This window comes from Pseudorca crassidens, chromosome 3 (genome assembly GCF_039906515.1).
Source record: "Pseudorca crassidens isolate mPseCra1 chromosome 3, mPseCra1.hap1, whole genome shotgun sequence".
NCBI lineage: Eukaryota > Metazoa > Chordata > Mammalia > Artiodactyla > Delphinidae > Pseudorca > Pseudorca crassidens.
Window position 1 is genome coordinate 59,564,210 of NC_090298.1, and position 22,514 is coordinate 59,586,723.

General features: G+C 36.3%; 1 protein-coding gene across 2 annotated transcripts in view; it reads right to left on the reverse strand.

The window, feature by feature from the left end:
• CERT1 (ceramide transporter 1) overlaps positions 1-22,514 on the reverse strand; it is a 128,861-nt gene that overhangs the window by 103,264 nt on the left and 3,083 nt on the right. For both annotated transcript variants that reach the window (XM_067731032.1, XM_067731031.1), the window contains one exon: positions 19,893-20,027. In XM_067731032.1, coding sequence (XP_067587133.1) covers positions 19,893-20,027 — 135 coding nt within the window. The remainder of the gene's footprint in view (positions 1-19,892; positions 20,028-22,514) is intronic.

A 22,514-nucleotide genomic window follows, 5' to 3' on the forward strand; every position in this document is an offset into this window, starting at 1 on the left:
TTAAGGGGAACCAATGTCATCAAATATTTGAAAAAACTTCTAACATTAAAATCAGACTAAACACGGCAGGGGGGAAAAAAAAAAGGAATTCTGAAGAAATCAATGATGTGAGGACCAAAAGATAAATTTACACACACACACACATCATACATGCACATCCATGCACATACAAACATATACAACTTGTAACTCCAAACAGGCCCTCTTCCCTGATATCTTGACTTTTAGTTAATTGCCTCCTCCATCTTCTCTTCAGTGCCTAAGAGGCAGCTCAACATATCCAAAACTGATCAGCTGATTCGCCTCCCTATACTTCTCCTCTTGCAGGCTTCCTTCCACATTTCTGTAAATGGTAACTACTAGTTGCTTAGACCTGAAGTCATCTGACTCCTCATTTTCCTCACACCTCATAAGGAATTCATCAGCAAATCTGCAAATCTTGTCTGCTCTACCTTCAAAATAAATCTGGAATCCAACCATTTCTCATAATCTTCACCAACGCTACTCTGGTCCAAGCCACCATTGCCTCTCAACTGGATTACTTGCAATAGCCTCCTACAGCTGCCTGATTTTATTTTCCTGCTTCCATTGCTGCCTCCTACAATTTATTCTTAACACAGCAGCCAAAAGTGATCCTGTTACAAGGATCAAATCACTCCTCTGCTCAAGCCTCCAATAACTTCCCATGTCACTCAGCATGAAAGCCAAAGTACTTATAATAACCTACAAGGCTCTACATGGTCAGGTCCCACAACCTCTCTGCCTTCTTTTCCTACTACTTTCCCCCTGTCTACTCCACTCCAGCCATACAGGCCTCCTTAGAATTCCTTCAAGTGGCCCAGGAGGGGCCTTTACAACTGCTGCTCCTTTCCCAGTTACCTATCCCCTGATTCCTTTTCCTCCTTGAATCTTCTATTCAAATACCCCATTTCACCCATTATAAAAACTACCCCCTTTTAAAATCTCTGAAATAAGGACAAATCTTACTTGATACAACTAGAATTGGCAACGTGGCATATAAAATAATGGTGCATCATAAATTTAGTGGCATCAAACTCACTAAAATACAGTAATACTTTGCCAGAGAAACCTTCCCAGATTACCCTACAATAAAAGATGCTAAAATAACAAAACCTTCTTAACAAATATATGTTAGTTTAAAAGAGCAGACCCTGATAACAGATTCCCAGGCAAAGTCACTCTGATTAACTTCATGGCCCCCAACTGCATATTATCTTCCCCAAGATTTCTTCTGTTTTTATTTGTAAACCTTCAGGAAAATATATAGGAAAGCGAATTATAAGTATTCACTATTCATTTCAACTTTTTTCATTTAACATATTGACTTGATATACCCTCTGGGTAGTTTGTCTCTTATTTTTACCACAATTTTGAGAATTTCTGAATAAACAAAACCCTCTCAATTTTTACCCTCAAATAAAGGCTACACCATGAACCAGGCAGCCCCCAATTTCTTCGTTTTTAATACGCTTTAACATGTGTGCTGTCCAATACAGTAGTCATTAGCCATGTGTGACGAATTTGAACTGAGATGTGTTGTAAGTGAGAATACACACTGGATTTGAAGACTTGGCATAAAACAAAACATCTCAGTAATAATTTTTATGACTATTAATTAGGATGATAATATTTTGGATATATAAAGTTAAATAAAATATAATAAATTAATCATTCTTAATGTGGCTACTAGAAAGTTTTTAATTACACATGTGGCTTGCATTTGTGACTCACATTATATTTAAATTAATATCTAGTGATAGGTAGTGATAGTGATATTTTGAGATATCTGTAATACAGGTAATGCCATGTGACACTATCTGTAATTTCTGTTGGTAAAAAAGTCACAGATACTGGCAATATTACTGTGATTTTTGTCTACATTAATAATTAAAGAAAATGCTAAATTTCACTTAAAAGTTAGTGAAAATAAAGTTGTAATCCTTTCCCACCATGTTTGCAAATCCCTTGTGGACTTGTAATGGAATTTTATTGGTAATTGTCTACAACTAAAAAAAGAACCTGTCCCAAGAATCATAAAAAGCAAACTTCTGCATCCATGCACATTTCCTATTATGATAAAACTATACTATTTCATAGTAAGTAAATTAATATAAACAAACATCTTTTGATATGTTGCACTCTACCTAAAATATATCTTGGCCAAAAATAACTTTATTTAGCTCCAGTCATCTTCTTCAATAATTCTGAATAACATCTAACAGTTTATGAAAATCAAATCCATAACAGAAATACAAAGATTTGCTCTTATTCAACTGACAGGCTTTTTATAAAGGCATTATGCTAGACACTAGAAATCATAATCCCGTAAAGGAACTTCTGCTCAAAATAATGTGATGGCAGAGTCCCAAATACACTATACGTTTGTAATGATAACACTACTGGTATGTTACAAAACTTTACCACTATTTATCTGACTGTGACTGCTTCACGATCAAAGTACATTTTAATGACCTTAACTTAGCTCTGAAAACTGATTCTTTCCAAGTCTTCTGAATAGTAATAACAACTTAATAACTTGAAAATATTCATGTCTCTTCCAAAACAAATTTACTTTTTCATAGAACTTGCAAATACAACGGGAATCTGTTTTTTTGGTTTTTTGGGTTCTTTTGCGGTACGCGGGCCTCTCACTGTCGTGGCCTCTCTCGTTGCGGAGCACAGGCTCCGGATGCGCAGGCTCAGCGGCCATGGCTCACGGGACCAGCCGCTCCGCGGCCTGTGGGATCTTCCCGGACCGGGGCACGAACCCGTGTCCCCTGCATTGGCAGGCAGACTCTCAACCACTGCGCCACCAGGGAAGCCTAGGAATCTGTTTTTAACAAGCCTTCTAGATGATTCTAGATGAACACTTAATGTTTGGGAACCACTGGGCTAATGGAAATCCTTCCACCTTGAAACAGGAGTGGGCAATTACTATTTCTCCTATAAGAATCAAAGGCACAAAACAAGATAAAAGCACATATATGAAAAGGTTAAATATACAATATAAGGTAATATTTATTTGGTTATGTATAAGGAGAGTATTATGACTACCAAAGGAGTTGACGTGCAAAATACCTAGCACAATGCTTACCACATAACTGCCACTCAGTCTATGTTACTTTTCTAAAAATCTTATAGTTAAGACAAAAAGACAAGGAGCGGTTCTTTGAAAAGTTGTGGTTTAGACTGAGCCCAGAGGAAAGACAGGTGTTTGATAATGGAGGAGGAAAAAGACATTTTATTCTAGGTAAACACAGAATTCAATGGGCAATGTTAGCAGAGAATGTCAAGGTGCCAGTCAGACAAACAGCCAGGTTGGTGTAGAGGATGTTCATCTCTTCTCCTTATAACTAACTATTCCATTTCTGAGACAATCGCTAACCTTAACAGTTTCCCAAAGTCTGAACCTTTTACACACATTCAGATTGCTAGCAATAATAGCACAACTAATAGCAATTTCTCTGCCCTTATATATAAACACTTGATTGATCTAAATGTCACATCAACTATCAAAGTCCAGTGAAGAAGCACTTAAGAAAATTAGATGGAATAAACCACCAGTCATGTCCATTCTCTTCTTGAGTACAGCTAGTCTTCTTGCTTTAGGAGAGTGGTTCTAAACTTTAGCACGCATCAGAATCATCTGGAGGGTCTGTTACGACAGAATGCTGGACCTCATAACCAGAGCTTATTCATTAGGTCTGAGGTGGGGCCTGAGAATTTGTATTTCTAACAAGTCCACAGCTGATACTGATGCTACTGGCCTGGATATCACACTTTGAGGACAACATCCTCTGCCTGTGTTCCTCTTATTTAATACTTCCTTGTTTTGAAATGGCACATTTTCCAGAAGAATGTAAAATGTGTGTTTCTTACTTATTATGAAAATTTTCAAACATATGCAAAAATAAAGAACGACCCCCACATACCACTATTCAGTTTCAACAGTTATTAACTCGTAGTCATTCTTGTTTCCACTATACCCTCACAAATTCACACTTCACTAAATGCATTATTCTGAAGCAAATTCAAAACATATTGCTCCATCTTTAGAGATCCAATTATGTATCTTTAAAATAAAACATTTTTTAAAAACCACAAGAAGTAAATTTTTTAAGACCTTCATATTTTAAAATGCTTTTATCTGCCCTTATACTTCCTTAGTGGTTTGGCTGGATACAGAATTCAGGGTTGAAAATATTTCCTCAGAAGAAGGAAGGCATGGCCTATTGCATTTTAGCTTCCAGGGTTGTTCTTGAGAAGTCCACAGTTACTTTGAATCCTTATCCTTTGCTGTGATCTGTTTTTTTCCCCTCTGAAGCATTCAGGATCTTCTTTCTTCTCAGTGGTCTGACTCACCTCAAAATGTTTCTTTTATGATTTTTTTTTTCTATCTGTTATGTTGGCCCCTCCTTGGCCCTATCAGTATGAAAACTCATGTTCTCTATTTCCATAAATTTTTCTTGCATTCTTGCATTGATGATTCTTTTCTTCTCTGTTCTCTCTTCCTGAAGCTCCCATTGTTCAAATCTCAAAACTCTTGGATGATTCCTTTAATTTTGTCTTTTCTCCTATTCACTATCTTTTTTTCTTTTTTCTACTTTTTTGGGAAATGTCTATAATTCTAACTTCTGACCCTTCCAATTTTTTCCATCACTGCAACCATATTTATAATTTCTAAGTGTTCTTTTTTATACTTTCTTTTTTAAAAAATTTATTCTATTGAAGTATAGTTGATTTACAATCTGTTAATTCCTGCTGTACAGCAGTGATTCAGTTATACATGTATGTGTGTGTGTGTGTATACATATTCTTTTTCATATTTCTTTTCCATTATGGTTTATTACAGGATACTGAATATAGTTACCTATGCTATATGGTAGGACCTGGTTGTTAATCCATTCTATGTAATAGTTTGCATCTGCTAATCCCAAACTCTCAAGTCATGCCTCCACCACCCCCCTCCTCGGAGGCAACCACAAGTCTGTTCTCTATAACTGTGAGAACACCTTAACTCTTTTTTTAATTATTAATTTTTATTGGAGTATAGTTGCTTTACAGTGTTGTGTTAGTTTCTTTCTGTACAGCAAAGTAAATCAGTCATACATATACATATATCCACTCTTTTTTAGATTTCCTTCCCATTTAGGTCACCACACAGCATTGAGTAGAGTTCCCTGTGCTATATACACTAGGTTCTCATTAGTTATCTATTTTATACATAGTAGTGTATATATGTCAATCCCAATCTCCCAATTCATCCCATCCCCCCTTTTCCCCTTGGTAAGATAAGTTTGTTCTCTACATCTGTGACTCTATTTCTACCTTGCAAATAAACTCATCTCTACCATTTTTCTAGATTCCACATACAGGTGATAGCATACGATATTTGTTTTTCTCTTTCTGACTTACTTCACTCTGTATGACAGTCTCTAGGTCCATCCATGTCTCAGTAAATGTCACTATTTTGTTCCTTTTTATGGCTGAGTAATATTCCACTGTATATATGTACCACATCTTCCTTATCCATTCCTGTAGTGAAGGACATTTAGGCTGCTTCCATGTCCTGGCTATTGTAAATAGTGCTGCAATGAATATCAGGGTGCAACCATAATTCAAAAGGATGCATATACTCTTCTTCCTTTTTTATAGTATACTTTTTTAATTTTTTTTTTGGTTGCATTGGGTCTTTGCTGCTGCACATGGGCTTTCTCTAGTTGCGTTGAGCGGGAGCTACTCTTCGTTGCGGTGCGTGGGCTTCTCACTGCAGTGGTTTCTCTTGTTGCGGAGCTCGAGCTTTAGGTGCGTGGGCTTCAGTAGTTGTGGAACATGGGCTCAGTAGTTGTGGCTCGCGGGCTCTAAAGCGCAGGCTCAGTAGTTGTGGCACACGGCTTAGTTGCTCTGCGGCATGTGGGATCTTCCTGGACAAGGGATCGAACCCATGTCCCCTGCATTGGCAGGCAGATTCTTAACTACTGCACCTCCAGGGAAGTCCCAATAGTATACTTTTTGATTTAATGATTCCAAATACTCTTAGCTCTTTGGGAATACTAACAAATTTTCTTATTTTTGTGAAATATTTGAGTAATTTGTTGCCTAGTATTGCATTTACTCTCTTGATCTCTTTCATACTGAAAACTTTCCTCACATGCCTGGTAGTTGTTGACTGTTCATTTTTAAAAGTGGGGGATCTAAAAACTGATGGGAAGCTGTAAGGCCATGGATAGTTTAGTCAAAGATGGGCTTCACTGTGGGATAATGTAATTGGTCTACTTTGCTGGGGAAGCTCTAATGCTATCATTAGGTCTTTCCTCTTGAGCTGGTTGGATTCTCTAGAAAAGACTCCAGCAACCTCCTGCCCTGAAAATGAAAGTTTGTTAGCTAGTGTTTTGGGAACCAAGTGGGGAAGAGGAGTGGGATGGGATGGAGGAGGTTTCAGTATTCAGTCAGCATACTTAATCACCCTCTATTCCTTGCTTTCAATTTTTTTCTAGTGCCTATTTCCCCACTTTCCAGCCCAGAGATCACTATTTTATCCACCCTAAAAGAATAATACACCATCTTTTGTCAGGTTAGGGATGGGTCAATCACCCAACTGCCCAAAGTTGGGGGAGAAAAATCTGGGGATGTGATTGTTTCTTAACCTGATATTTGACTCATCTTCCTTATTTACAACTTCCACTCCCAATTCTTATTTCAAAAGGTATCTGGTACTGCTGAAGTATTATATAGTTGTGATGGAAATCTAGTTCACAGCATTCCCAACTCATAGCTTAGGAGTTGGATTTCTCAGATCTACAAACTCACTTAGTACTGGTCTATGTTTTCCAGCTTCTAAAATTCTGTCTTCTATTGTCTCCTCACTTTTCTCCCTTTTGGGATTAAAAAAATTTTTTTTTTTTTTGCGGTACGCGGGCCTCTCACTGTTGTGGCCTCTCCCGTTGCGGAGCACAGGCTCCGGACGCGCAGGCTCAGCGGCCATGGCTCACGGGCCCCGCTGCTCCGCAGCATGTGGGATCTTCCCGGACCGGGGCACGAACCCGTGTCCCCTGCATCGGCAGGCGGACTCTCAACCATTGCGCCACCAGGGAAGCCCAGATTAAAAAACTTTTTACCACTTACTATTCTTTTTATGGGCAAGGAGATAGAGTAGATGAATCTTTACCTGGATGAACTTCCTAATTTTTTAAAAGCCAAATGAAACCACTTGAAGTCCTTCATAACAGGAGAAAACCTCACTTTATGAAACTGGGTTTATACATAAGTTTTCAAAAATTATTACCCAACCCGATCTTCCACCCTCAAGACATTATCACTTTAGAGACCACCTTGATTTCTGGATGAGCTTCAACTGGTCATGACTTCTTGGTCTCTTGATTCCTTATAATCAATTTATAAATGATCTTTTTCTTTTTTAAGTGATAAATTCTCACTAGTGAGAACATATATTTTTAAAAGAAGTAATTGCTGCATAACATATATCTCTACTTGGGGACTAAGAGCGTATCTCATTCTTTTTATCAGCTATGGTTTCCTTCCTTAGATGAAGAAAGGACAGAGATCAAGCCTACACAGCACTCACTCCAAGGAAGAAACTCAACAGTAATACCAGCTTCCCTGGTGAAATCACTCCCTGATGAGTTGTCAGCTTGTAACTTTAAATCTAAAGCTTTGTCACTTTAATTAAATGGCAGTGTGCCACTGTAGACCCAAACTAAAAAATTAAAATTAAAAAAATTGTGAGAAATGTTGCCTCCATACAAATAACCTAAGAAAAGAACTAATAATAGTGCTGGTATCTTTGGAAACTACTCTGGGAAATAAATAAGCTTCAAAGGTTCCCAAAAATTCAGCAAAATATATATTCAAATGTAATTTATTTTCTAATAACAGTGACAAAAATCAGTCTGTTAGGTTGGCAGAAAATATTTGCCAAATACATGTCTGAAATTATGGTATCTGGAATATATAAAGAACTTTCATAACTCAATATTAAGAAGATGAAAAGAAACAAAAGATTTGAACAGACATACCATCAAAGACATATAAATAAAAAGCAGATGAACAGATGTACAACATCATTAGTCATTAGGAAAATGCAAATTGAAACCACAATGAGATATCACTACACACCTACTAGAATAGTTAAGATAAAAAACAAAACAAACAAAAAACCCAAAAAACTGGTACTGACAAAAATGTTGAGCAACTGGAATTCTCATACACTGTTGGTAGAAATATAAAATGGTACTGCCACTTCGGAAAACAGTTTAGCAGTTTCTTTTTTTTTTTTTTAAAAAAAAAGGAAATAGAGACACAGATGTAGAGAACAAATGTATGGACACCAAGGTGGGAAAGCGGGGGGCAGGGGGTACGATAAATTGGGAGATTGGGATTGACATGTATACACTAATATGTATAAAAAAGATAACTAAGAAGAACCTGCTGCACAGGGACTTCCCTCGTGGTGCAGTGGTTAAGAATCCATTTGTCAATGCAGGGGAGGCAGGTTCGAGCCCTGGTCCGGGAAGATCCCACATGCCACGGAGCAACTAAGCCCGTGTGCCACAACTACTGAGCCTGCGCTCTGGAGTCCACAAGCTACAACTACTGAGCCCACGTGCCACAACTACTGAAGCCCACACACTGCAATGACAAGTAGCCCCCGCTCACTGCAACTGGAGAAAACCCACACGCAGGAACCAAGACCCAACGCAGCCAAAAATTAAATAAATAAATAGTTGTTATTAAAAAAAAAAAAAGAACCTGCTGCATAGCACAGGGAACTCTACTTCACTGTACAGTAGAAACTAACACAACATTGTAAAACAATTATACCCCAATTAAGAAAAAAGATTTCTTTTTTTTTTGATGTGGACAATTTTTAAAGTCTTTATTGAATTTGTTACAATATTGCTTCTGTTTTATGTTTTGGTTTTTGGCCTCAAGGCATGTGGCACCTAGTTTCCCGACCAGGGATCAAACCCACACCCCCTGCATTGGAAGGCGAAGTCTTAACCACTGGACCACCAGGGAAGTCCCTGGCAGTTTCTTATAAAGTTAAACATGCACCTACCATAGGACCCAGCAATCCCATTCCTAGGTATCTGCCCAAGAGAAATAGAACATTTACACAAAGACCTGTACTTGAATGTTTAGCAGACTTACTTATGGTAGCCCAAAACTGGAAACATAAATCTATCAGGTGGTGAATGAATAAACAAACTTTGGTACATATATATGGTGGAACAGTACTCGGTAATAAAAAGGAGTAAGTTAGGGATACATGTAACACAGATGACTCTCAAAAGCATTACACTAAATGAAAAGCCAGACACAAAGAGCTGCATACTGTATGATTCCATTTATATAACATTCTGGAAAAGATAAAACTATCAAAACAGTGGTTGCCAGAGATTGGGGATGGGGAGGTAACCGATTACAAAGGGGCAAGCGAGAACTTTCTGGGGTGATGAAAACTGTCAATAATCTGATGGTGGTAGTGATCACATGACTATATACATTTGTGAAAACTATAACTGTACACTTAAAAAGGGTGAATTTTACTGAGTGTAAATTATGCCTAAATAAATCTGGTTTTTTAAAAGGTACAATATGCCTTAAAAAAAAACCCACACACAATAAATAGTAGAACAAAGGAAAAAAACAATCTGTCAGGAACATGCAGAAAGCATATAAACAGTTAACCATTTATATATTATATATTTTATACACACATACATATAATTTCTTTTAAGTTGTGAAACAGAACCACTTGGTTCCACTGAAGGAAATTGCTTACAGGAAATGCATGAGAACCTGTTCAAATATGACATGTCACCTATTCCGGCTTTAGTAAGTCACTTGCATCTTTTTCTCCCTTTAATAAAAAGCTTTGCCACCTTCTCCTTTCTTCTTTAAAACTGTAGGCTCTATTTCTAATACAAACATATCACAAAATAAACTTAAAGAAATCTGAGTGCCTCTTATGTTGCCAAGAACAAAAGTACAAGTGCTTTTGTTATTTTGTTTAATGCACATAATCATTCCACCCTTAGATCTTATGCACCCATCTTTAACCACTTTAGTTATCTGTTCAAAGGTACCTTTAGCCATAGGAAGCAGAGCCAAGATCTAAATCCAGGTTTAACTTCAGAGCCCATGAACGATATTTTAAGCACTTTGGAAATTAAGATAAAATGCTAAATAAAAAATACTAAATATGTATAGTACAGGAATTATAGCCATTATCTTATAATAACTTTTAATGGAGTATAAACTGTAAAACTACTGAATCACTATGCTGCACACCTGCAAGTAACATAATATTGTAAATCTACTGTACTTTAATTAAAAAAATACTAAGTAAAAACTGGTATATGTGAAGCTTAAAAGACCTTCAGAGAAACTAAGAAAACAAGCTTCTTGCTAACTATTTCAAGCAGGCAAATGTAGAAAATTTTGTGTATTCCTTGCTTTAAGGAAACTTGAATGCTAAAATACAAACTATATTTATTAGAGATTTAACAGAAGACAGTAATAATAAATCACAAATTTCTTTTCACTTTTTTTATTTAGAAAAAAAATTGATAAAATTTACATGTAAGTAAGAAGCATATATCTCAAACAGAGCTTCTTAAGATTAAAAGGAAAAAAAAACCCTTTTTATCTTAATAGGATGCTTTGTTCAAAACAAATTTTAAAGAGTTGCTTTATAAATATTTAACAGTCATGTTCCTGCAAGTCTTACACAACATAAAATGCATTGTATATGCATTTTTCCTATGCTCATTGACATACAATAAAATAACACCAGGCGGGCTTCCCAGGTGGCGCAGTGGTTGGGAGTCTGCCTGCCAATGCAGGGGACGCGGGTTCGTGCCCCGTTCTGGGAGGATCCCACATGCCGTGGAGCGGCTGGGCCTGCGCGTCTGGAGCCTGTGCTCCGCAATGGGAGAGGCCACAGCAGTGAGAGGCCCGCGTACCACAAAAAATAAAATAAAATAAAATAACACCAGGTGGGAATTGGGAGACTTGAGTTCTAGTCTTAACGCTGATACTTTCATGGGTTATGGGTTACATTGCATACCCCCAAATCTGTATGTTGAAGCCCTAATCTGAAGTATGTCAGAATGTGAATTTATTTGAAAATAGGGTAACTGGAGATGTAATTAGTTAGGATGAGGTCACACTGGAGTGGAATAGGCCCCTAATCTAACTTGGTGTTCTTATAAAAAGGGGAAATCTGTACACAGCTACGTGCACAGGGAGGATGCCATGTAAACATGAATGAAGAGATTGGGATGACGCATATATAAGCCAAGGAATGCCAAAGATTGTCAGCACACCATCAAAAGCAACAGAAGGAACCAACCCTGACAACATCTTTATCCGGACTTCCAGCCTTCAGAACTGTGAGACAATAAATTTCTGTTATTTAATTCAGTAAAGTTGGGGGATACAAAATTAACAGAGAAATCTGTTGCATTTCTACACACTAACAACGAACTATCAGAAAGAGAAATTAAGGAAATAATCCCATTTACCATCATGTCAAAAAGAATAAAATACCTAGGAATAAACTTACCTAAGGAGGCAAAAGACCTGTACTCTGAAAAACTATAAGATACTGATGAAGAAACTGAAGATGACACAAACAGATGGAAAGATATACCATGTTCTTGGATTGGAAGAATCAATATTGTTAAAATGAACATACTACCCAAGGCAATCTACAGATTCGATGCAACCTCTATCAAATTACCAATGGCATTTTTCACAGAACTAGAACAAAAAACTTAAAATTTGTATGGAAACACGAAAGACCCTGAATAGCCAAAACAATCTTGAAAAAGAAGAACGGAGCTGGAGGAACGACACTCCCTAACTTCAGACTATACTACAAAGCCACAGTCATCAAAACAGCATGGTACTGGCACAAAAACAGACATATAGATCAATGGAACAGGACAGAAAGTCCAGAAATAAACCCGTGCACTTATGGTCAATTAACCTACGACAAAGGAGGCACGGATATACAATGGAGAAAAGACAGTCTCTTCAATAAGTGGTGCAGGGAAAACTGGACAGCTACATGTAAAAACAATGAAATTAGAACATTTTCTACACCATATACAAAAATAAACTCAAAATGGATTAAAGACCTAAATGTAAGACCAGATACTATAAAACTCCTAGAGGAAAACATAGGCAGAACACTCTTTGACATAAATCACAGCAATATCTTTTTGGATCTGTCTCCTAGAGTAATGGAAACAAAAGCTAAAATAAACAAATGGGCCCTAATTAAACTTAAAAGCATTTACACAGCAAAGGAAATCATAAACAAAACAAAAAGACAACCTACGGAACAGGAGAAAATATTTGCAAATGATGTGACCAACAAGGGCTTGATTTCCAAAATATGCAAACAACTTATACAGCTCAATATCCAAAAAACAAACAAACCAATTAAAAATGGGCAGAAGACCTAAATAGACATTTTTCCAAAGAAGACATACACATGGCCAAGAGGCATATGAAATGATGGTCAACATCGTTAATTATTAGAGAAATGCAAATCAAAACTACAATGAGATATCACCTCATACCAGTCAAAATGGCCATCAAGTCCACAAATAACAAATGCTGGAGAGGGTATGGAGAAAAGGGAACCCTCCTACACTGTTGGTGGGAATGTAAATTGCTGTAGGCACCATGGAAAACAGGATGGATGCAGGTTCCTTAAAAAATTAAAAATAGAGTTGCCACATGATCCAGCAATCCCACTCCTGGGCATATATCCAGAGAAAATGATAATTTGAAAAGATACATGCACCTCAATGTTCACTGCAGCGCTATCTACAACAGCCAAGACATGGAAGCAACCTAAATATCCACTGACAGATGAATGGATAATGAAGATGTGGGGTGTGTGTGTGTGTGTGTGTGTGTGTGTATAAAATATGAATATTACTCAGCCATAATAAAAAAGAATGAAATACTGCCATTTGCAGCAACATGGATGGACCTAGAGATTATTAAGTGAAGTAAATCAGACAGAGAAAGACAAATATATGATACCACTTATATAGGGAATCGTAAAAAATGATACAAATGAGCTTATTTACGGAACAGAAATAAAAGAAAGTAAACTTATGGTTACCAAACGGGAAAGGGGGTGGGGGAGGGATAAATTAGGAGTTTGGGATTAGCAGATACAAACTACTGTATATAAAATAAACAACAAGCACCTGCTGTATAAACCAGGGAACTAGATTCAGTATCTTATAATAACCTACAATAGAAAAGAATCCGTATATAGATATATTATATGTATATACATATATATATTATATATATACACACATATATCTGAATCACTTTGCCATACACCTGAAACACTGTAAGTCAACTATACTTCAATTAAAAAAAAGACAGCCAGTTTGCGGTTCTTTGTTATGGCAACCCTAACAAACTAACATATTTTGTAATTACATAATTTTGGATAAGTTATTTCAACATTCTTGGCTCTACATTTCAACTGGTATCTTTCTTTATATTTTTCCTCTTCCAAAACCTCTCACCAATATTTTAAATATTTCCCACTATATCTAATTATTTGAGTTACATTATTCAAGTTACATTCCAGTTACCTAAAGATGGAAGATAATTATTTCCAAATGAACTGCTGAACAGATAATATTAGTTTCTAAAGGCATAAATCTTAGTAGTATAAGGTTCTAATTTCTTTAGAAATTCACTGGCAAATGCTCCTCAAATGAAGAGAATTATCAACTAGTATCTATCTAATGCTTTTACTGGTCGATATACCTTCCTCTTTCCTTTGGTTCTTACACAGTTCAATAGAGCAAAATTGCACATTTGATAAAAGCGAACTTCTTGGACTCCTTACTAATCTGGAGTTCCCCATATGATGATTAGTTATGGCCCTACTCATCTTTGGTGAGATCCAATTTGCTGAACATCAATTTAAATCACAATTTTTTACTTTAAAATCCCACATTTGAAAACTTTAAAAATTAAAAAATTTTTTTTCTTCCAGTTTTACTGACAAATAGTTTACTCAAAAACTGTTTAGGGCTTCCCTGGTGGCGCTGTGGTTGAGAGTCCGCCTGCCGATGCAGGGGACACGGGTTCATGTCCCGGTCCGGGAAGATCCCACGTGCCGCGGAGCGGCTAGGCCCGTGAGCCATGGCCGCTGAGGCTGCACGTCTGGAGCCTGTGCTCCGCAATGGGAGAGGCCACTACAGTGAGAGGCCCGCGTACTGCAAATAAAAACAAAACTGTTTAGATGTGACTACTCTTTATTTGGCACTTAAAAAATTTTTTGTTTAATGATCCTTTTCAATTTTGAACATTTCCTTCCCTTTCTTTTTTTTTTAATTTTAATTTAAATTTTATTTATTTATTTTTGGCTGCGTTGGGTCTCCGTTGCTGCACGTGGGCTTTCTCTAGTTGCAGCGAGCAGGGGGCTACTCTTCGTTTCAGCGCGGGCTTCTCTTGTTGCGGAGCAAGGGCTCTAGGCACGCGGGCTTCAGTAGTTGTGGCTCGTGGGCTCTAGAGCACAGGCTCAGTAGTTGTGGTGCACAGGGCTTAGTTGCTCCGCGGCATGTGGGATCTTTCCAGACCAGGGATCAAACCCATGTCCCCTGCATTGGCAGGCAGACTCATCCATTGCGCCACCAGGGGAACCCCCTTCCCTTTCTTTTACATCTCTGTTGCCTTCTTTAATTGTGCCAGGATCTTTAGATTTCCTCCCTTCTAACCCCTACCTACTTAAGAGCTACTTGGCTTAAAATTTTTTTCAATGTAGCAGTAAACATTTTCATTACCTTTCAGTTTTCCATCTGAGAATATTGAAACACTAAATTGATGAATAAATTTTACTATATCCAACCTATAATAAGAATAATATGAATCCCATTCATTTGGTAATTAAAGAAGTTTTATAAGATAGTAAGTATACAAAGTCAGATATCTAAGGTAAGACTTGGGACTATAGATAGAGCTTAGGCAAACCAATTCTAAAGACATTACTATTTCCATTTTACCAAAAATCTCTACCTACCTAATTCCTGAAATGTCTTCTAATCTCAGTAGCTACAAACAAACCACTTCTTTTATTTTCACAAAAGGATCATTAGCAGTTTAAAGAACTGATTAATGAAGTATTAGCAATATAATTTTATGTATGGTACAAAAAGGAATAGACAAACCAACTGAAGAGAAGAGAGTCCAGAAACAACCTCAAATACACATGGTAATGTAATATACAATAAAGGTAACATTTCAAACCAGTGAGGAGAAGGTGAATTTTTCAATTAATGGTATTAAACTACATGGTTAGCCATTTGGGGAAAAATTAAAAAGCTTAATTCCCACATCACTTCTTCTTTTTTTTTTTTTTTTTGCGGTATGCGGGCCTCTCACTGTTGTGGCCTCTTGTGTTGCGGAGCACAGGCTCCAGACGCGCAGGCTCAGCGGCCATGGCTCACGGGCCTAGCCGCTCCGCGGCACATGGGATCTTCCTGGACCGGGGCACGAACCGGTGTCCCTGCATCAACAGGCGGACTCTCAACCACTGCGCCACCAGGGAAGCCCCCACATCATTTCTTATACTAAAATAACTCCCACAGGAATCAAATTCAAATGTAAAATTGTAGATGAAAATGTAACTACATTTATATAGAGTTACAGTCTTTGAGTTATGTTTTAGTTAAACATAACTAAATACAGAAGCCATAAAGGAAAAGGACAATAAGAGCACATAACAATTTTTAATTTCTGTTAAGGCTTAAAAAGAATATAAAATAAGGAAAGAAAAAATAGACAATGACAACCTGGGGGGAAACATTTGCAATAAATATGACAAATTGCCAAATATCATGATATAAAGAGCTACAAATCAATAACTAAGAAAGAGATGAACAAGCTATGAGAAGAGGAAAAAATGAATTATAAACATATGAAGTTACCCTCTTGAATAAAAAAGTGCAACTTAAAATAATGAGACACCATTTTTATCTAGCACTTTGCCAAATATTTTAACATTTGCCAAAACCTGACTTCCTCAATACTTGAGAGTATGGAGGGACTTCCCGGGTGGTAAGATTCCACACTCCCAATGCAGTGGGCCTGGGTTTGATCCCTGGTCAGGGAACTAGATCCCATACGCATGCTGCAACTAAGAGTTCGCATGCAGCAACTAAGAAGCCCTGGAGCCACAACTAAGGAGCCCGCCTGCCGCAACTAAGACCCAGTGCAACTAAATTAAATATATATATATTTGAGGGTATGGGGAAATAGGGACACTCATGTACTAGCTGTAGGAATGAAAAGTGGTACTTCTAAAAGGGCATTTGACAGTAACTATAAAAAAAAATTTTAAATACTACATATGCTTGTTTCAAGAGTGTTTGTAGTAAAACAAATTTAAACATGATCTAAATTTCCAAGAACAGGGAAGGGGCAAATAAATAAGACATAGTACATCCACAATATTCAACAAAATGTAGTAAATGTCCAAGACATATTAAAAGAAAACAAGGTGCAGAACGATAGATTTAGTATGATGCTATCTGTGTAAATGAAAATGAAGGATATAAACAAATAAATGCTTATATAGGCATACATAGTATCTGGAAGGACAGACCAAAAATTTGACTTTTGTTATGTCTTGAGTGCAGGACTAAGAGTAAAGAGAAGCATTTACTTTTTAAACCTCTTCATGCCATGGATTATATTTTTTTACCACGCGTACTTTATTTAAAAACAGAACTTAAGGGGCTTCCCTGGTGGCGCAGTGGTTGAGAGTCCACCTGCCAATGCAGGGGACACGGGTTCGTGCCCCGGTCTGGGAAGATCCCACATGCCGCGGAGCAGCTGGGCCCAGAAGCCATGGCCGCTGAGCCTGCATGTCCGGGGCCTGTGCTCTGCAACGGGAGAGGCCACTACAGTAAGAGGCCCGCGAAGCACACACAAAAAAAAACAAAAAACAAAACACAACTTAAAAAATAAATAACAGTTTAAATACTCCATAAACATTGCTTTTGATTGATCAACTAACATATATTGAACATCTACTACATGGCAAGTTTTGTAGCAGGGACTGGGTCTTAAGCAAATAACTATTAAACGATAATAACTGAGAAATTCAACTTTCTACAAACATTTATTAAACATACAAATAGGTGACTTCCCAAAAAGTGACAGAGTACTATTTTTCCTCTCATTAACTTATTCCCAATCCCTTCACATTAAGAATTATTTCCAGGTAACAAATTCTCCCAGGAAATATTTTGTTCCTTAAAAGTATTTCACTCAACTTATTATCACATTACTAAAGAACATGATTTGAATAAGGAATGACTTGTTAAACTAAAATAATAGTGAATTTAACAATGAATTAGGTTCTATCAGAAAAGGTGGGCTCAAACATTAGGTTCACCAACAAATAATAAATATGTTAATGAATGGTCACAGTAAAGTCACAACTCTTCAAGTCCAGATTTCCTCATATATGAATACTATCAATTTCATAAGGATGTCACATGCACAAATTCAACCATATTTATTCTTTGCCTTCAGAGATGAATTGATACATATAATAGCACATATTTAAGAAAAGCAAAAGACACCTATTTAACAGAGGTTAGTATTACATTTTAAAAATTTAACTCAAATACATACTCTATTTGTAAACTTCATTCTGAGAAGTTCACTGAATTCAGTTATATTTTGTAATTTCCTTGAAATATGTAACAGTGAATTTATGAACCGACAGAATAGGAACAGAGTTGAAGAAGTTCAGGAATATAAATACTTGTGTTTCTCCATACCACCTGGTTAACTATAGCGAAGACTAACTACCATTCAGATTCTGCTGCTTCATTCATTTTTTTTTTTTACCTTCTCTACTACCACTTAGCCCAGTGAGTTCTTCCACTAGGTCCCTTCAATGTTTTCAAATTGTCTTGCTTTCCTACTCATTTCTTTGATTATGAACCACAATGAAAAGTTCTATAAGCAAATATATATAACAAAAATACCAAAATAACAACAACAAAAAATCTACGAAGAACTAACACATTGTTTTTTCCTGAGCAGATGCAATGTAAATATTTATTAAAAGTTTTTCTTTTCCCCAAATAAGCCATGCACTATTACCACAGTCCATAATTCAAGACAGGATAACTAAATTTAAACTAGCATGGTACTCTAGGAATACTACTAGTTAGGAAACAATAAAGATATAAACTATTTTCAAAGAGTCAAACAAGCACTGTAACTAACAAGCATCCAACAATATGCAAAAGAAGGAAGAAGGGGAAGAACCAAGGGAAGACATTTCAAAATTGTAAAGTACGTTACTCTCCATGATTCTTTCCTCTAGCATGAATAGTGATCTATCTCAAGAGAAATAAAACCCCAAAATATTAACTATCAATAGATACAATTTCAAAAGTACATTATAACGTACCACATACCAGTCCAAATAAATAGTGAGCCTTTATGTTCAAACTACTTCTTTAAAATTGTCCATAAGAATGGAGAGTAGTAGTTTCATTCTGAACATTTCCAAACAACCCCTCTATAAGTTTTTCCAACTCAATATCCAACTAAGCTTTTATTTTCAAACTCTGAATATATAAGAGGGGCAGAATGTATGAAAAGTGATGGAAAAATACTACATGGTTTTACTTAAATGTGTAACATAAACATATGTAAGTCATATTTAGATATCAACACATATCCAAAGTACATCATTTATCTTTATAAACAATATAAACTCTAACGTAACATGAATTCTCTTTGAATGTATCAGTAAAATCTATGATTGTTTTAACACATCCATTTTTAGATTTTAACTACAATAGCTTCCTTAACTGACCTCCATTTAACTGACCTGCCTTAGACAATGCCTTTTTTTTTGCCCTTTATTAAATATGCCTCAACATGCTGACCACTCTCAACTAGTATGCTATTTTTAGTATATTCAGGTACTTCTGGCCCACTAGTTGAGTTACATGTTTAACAAGTCAGTTGGTTGTTCCTAAACCTGTTTATGCCAGTTTACTTGCTGTAGTTCTTACATAACTTAAACATCATGTAAATCTATGGAATACAAGAGCAAAGAGAGCTGTTTCTATGTAAACTACATTGAATGCAAGCTAAGTAGAATGACTCAACAAAGGTCAGTCATTCTTTTAAAAGGTATTAAATTAAATAAAGGGGAAACATCTGTAAAATATTAGGGAAAAACATTAAAAGTCAAAAAGAGGAACCTATATTTAGGGTTTTTCAAAAGTATCTTTAAGTTTTTATTCCACTTTAGAGAATGAAAACTGGAAATTGCAAAGCAGGCATTATGGATATAATACTTTACATAAGAACAACTTCTCTCAACTCCATATTCAAAGACATACTGTTAGCTCTACATCAAAAAGTTGGCAAGTGAATTTAGATTTATATATTTTAAGGTAAAAATTTTAAATGTTAAGATATGTATCTTTTTATTTTCCTGCTTTAACTTTTTCAATAACTCACTAAATAACTGTCCCCATCTATCAGATATGAAGCCATCTAACATCTTTTTTTCTGAAGCCCTTGTTTAATGGCTTGCTGTAACCAACTAGATAAATACTACATGTCTATATAAAATAACAGTATGTAGTAATACACTCTAAAATAATTTTATGGAAAAAAATATTAGACTGCACGCTCCACAAGTGCAAGGATCTTAATCTGTTTTGTTCATAGACATATCCCAAGCCCCTAGAATAGGTTCGTGGTGTATAACTTATGCTCAATAAGTATTTGTTGAATGAAGGAGAATAGGAGCTTACCGTGATGACAGCCTTGCTAAGACAGATGGATCCTCTACAGCCATACTCTGTCTCATCTTCAGATTTGTAGTAACTCAGAGTATTATTTTTCAAAACTACCCAACGGTCCTGCCACCCATGAATGTAGTTTGTCCACTGGAGGAGAAGAAGACAAAAAATTACATTTTTAGAAATCCAAACTTTCTGAAACAGCAGTCAATCTAAGTTTAAAACCAAAATGTGAGAAGTCCTAACTTAATTATAAACAGTAAAAAAAAAAAAAAAAAAGTGAAAAGTTAAAATTTTCCAGATTGTATATAATTTTCAGTAATTTCTACAAAATTATAAATAAAATATAATAAAATATAACATTTTCTTCTAATATTTGAGGAATAAAACTGAAGCACATTTCAGTTAAAAATTCTGCTTTACTCTTTGTGTGCTTTCATCCTCCCCTCCTCACCACCTTCAAAACTCTTAAATTGTTTTGGTCCCTGTCATAATTGACATATTCAATAGAAAAGTTTGGCTATACAGTCTGTCGTTCTCCTACACCAAGTACTGCATGAAGCCTTCTAAATCAACAGAAGTAGAAGTCAATCATGGCCCAAACTCTATTTTTGTTGTAAGTTATTCCTACATGAAAATGTATGATGTTTACGACTACATTAAAGTAAAAATAGATTATTACTCTTTAGAAAGTCTACATCAACTTTATTTTTACTTCCACAGAACTCAATATTATAGAATAGTTAATTCATTTTCTAAGTTTCTCTGAAGATCTATTTTTCAAACTCAAGAGTAAAATACAAACATAAAACTGGTTTTCAAAAACATACTTGGATTATCTGTTTCCAGTACCTACAAATGGTTTCTGTGTTGCTAAAGTTTCGCTACTGCACAGTGAAGATCACGATCAATAAACTTGCAAAGGCAGAAATGTAACCTCTATGGGAATTGTTGATATTGCATATTTTTATGCTCCGGGGTTTTAAGCACAGACAATTCCAAAAACTATCTGCTAACTCAAAAACTATCTGCCAAAAACTAACTCTAAATGGATTGTTAAAAATATACTGCATTGGCTCAGAGGAATCTTTTCTTTACTATTTCCTAATTCCACAGGTTTGAGATGGTTCAGCTCTTATATCTTCTAAACTCCATCATTACAGTCCCTCCCTGAGAGCTGATCCATGCTGCCAAGTTAACTCATTCTTTCCTGAGGGCTCTCTAATCACTATTTCCTCATTTTAACTCCCTGCGATTTACTACCACTTAAGACAGCGACTTGAAATAATGATGGTTACATACAAAACTAAATTTACCTCCACCCATAGGATGCACATCCCCCTCTGTTCCTATTTCCTTGGCTATACTGCTACTGCCACAGCCATTCAGACTCAAACCTGGCTCAGCGTTCCTGTACTGTATGGACAGAGCAGTGGATACAACATCAGAGAGACTCAACTACTTTTACTAGCTGTGTGAAAAGTTCTGACAAATTATTTAACTTTTCTGAACTTCAGTTTCTTTCCTCAGTCATTTGAATGGGTGAATAAAATCATGAATACACCTACTATATTCCTAGGAGATACTCAATACCTGACTGTTCCTTCTTAATCTTTATAGCCCATTATCAACTCCTATTCATCTTTCCTTCCTATTAAACCCTTAAATCTGACTCCTTTATCTTCAAGTAATCCAATCAAATTATCAGGTTCCTGGATTCCTGAGAAGGCTTAATAACCTTACCTCTGATATCTTCTGCTTTTTATTTCATAACTTACATAATCTTATTTATTAGGCATATTTTGCTTACTTATCTTACATATTAACCTCATTGAGCCTCCAGCTCCAAAACTTACATGAACAACTCCCAACTGCCTATAATACAAATCGTTTAGACTGGCATACCTTAATCCTACCTCGCTTCCAATTACTGCCTGTCAGAAAGCTACTAACTGTGATTGTGGCCAAGTTACTTACCTGTTTGTTTGTTTGTTTCTCAAACTCTACCTCTTAAAGTTGTTTAACATTAAGCAAGAATAGACTTAGAACACTGCCAAGCACAGTTGGAGGCAGAGCTATGCATAGCTAATGAAGCTTAGAAACCTTCAGGGAAGCTCACAAGAACAGACACCTTCCAAGGTGACAGAAGGGGCCCTAGAAATCATGTGTCCATATTTTCATATTTTTTTCTTACAGAGGACCCAATAATTACATAAGCTTCAGGATTTACGCAGAAAATGTTAACTCCTATTCACAGCTAGAAGGCAGATTTTTGCCTTTTCTCTACCCTCGTAACATTCCCTGGCTCTTCCCCATTTAACAGAGACAAGGCAATATGCAGACACTGCAGGAGAAGCAAACATTCCTGCCTCCAATAGTCCAGCAAGCATAAATTCAAGAGGAAAAAAAATACATTTAGAATAAGAGTCAGAAGCAAGTTACTAATAAAATGCTATAGGAATTTAAGGGAAGGAGCTCTGGGATGGTTGGTGAAATAAGAAAAGTCTTTATGAAAAGAATAGTTGAGATGGACTCTACACATGGACAGAATTTCAGCCAACAGTTAGGTATGTGGAAAAGACGTTAAGGTAAAAGATAAGATAAAAAGGATGGAGAGAATTCAGAAGGAATTGG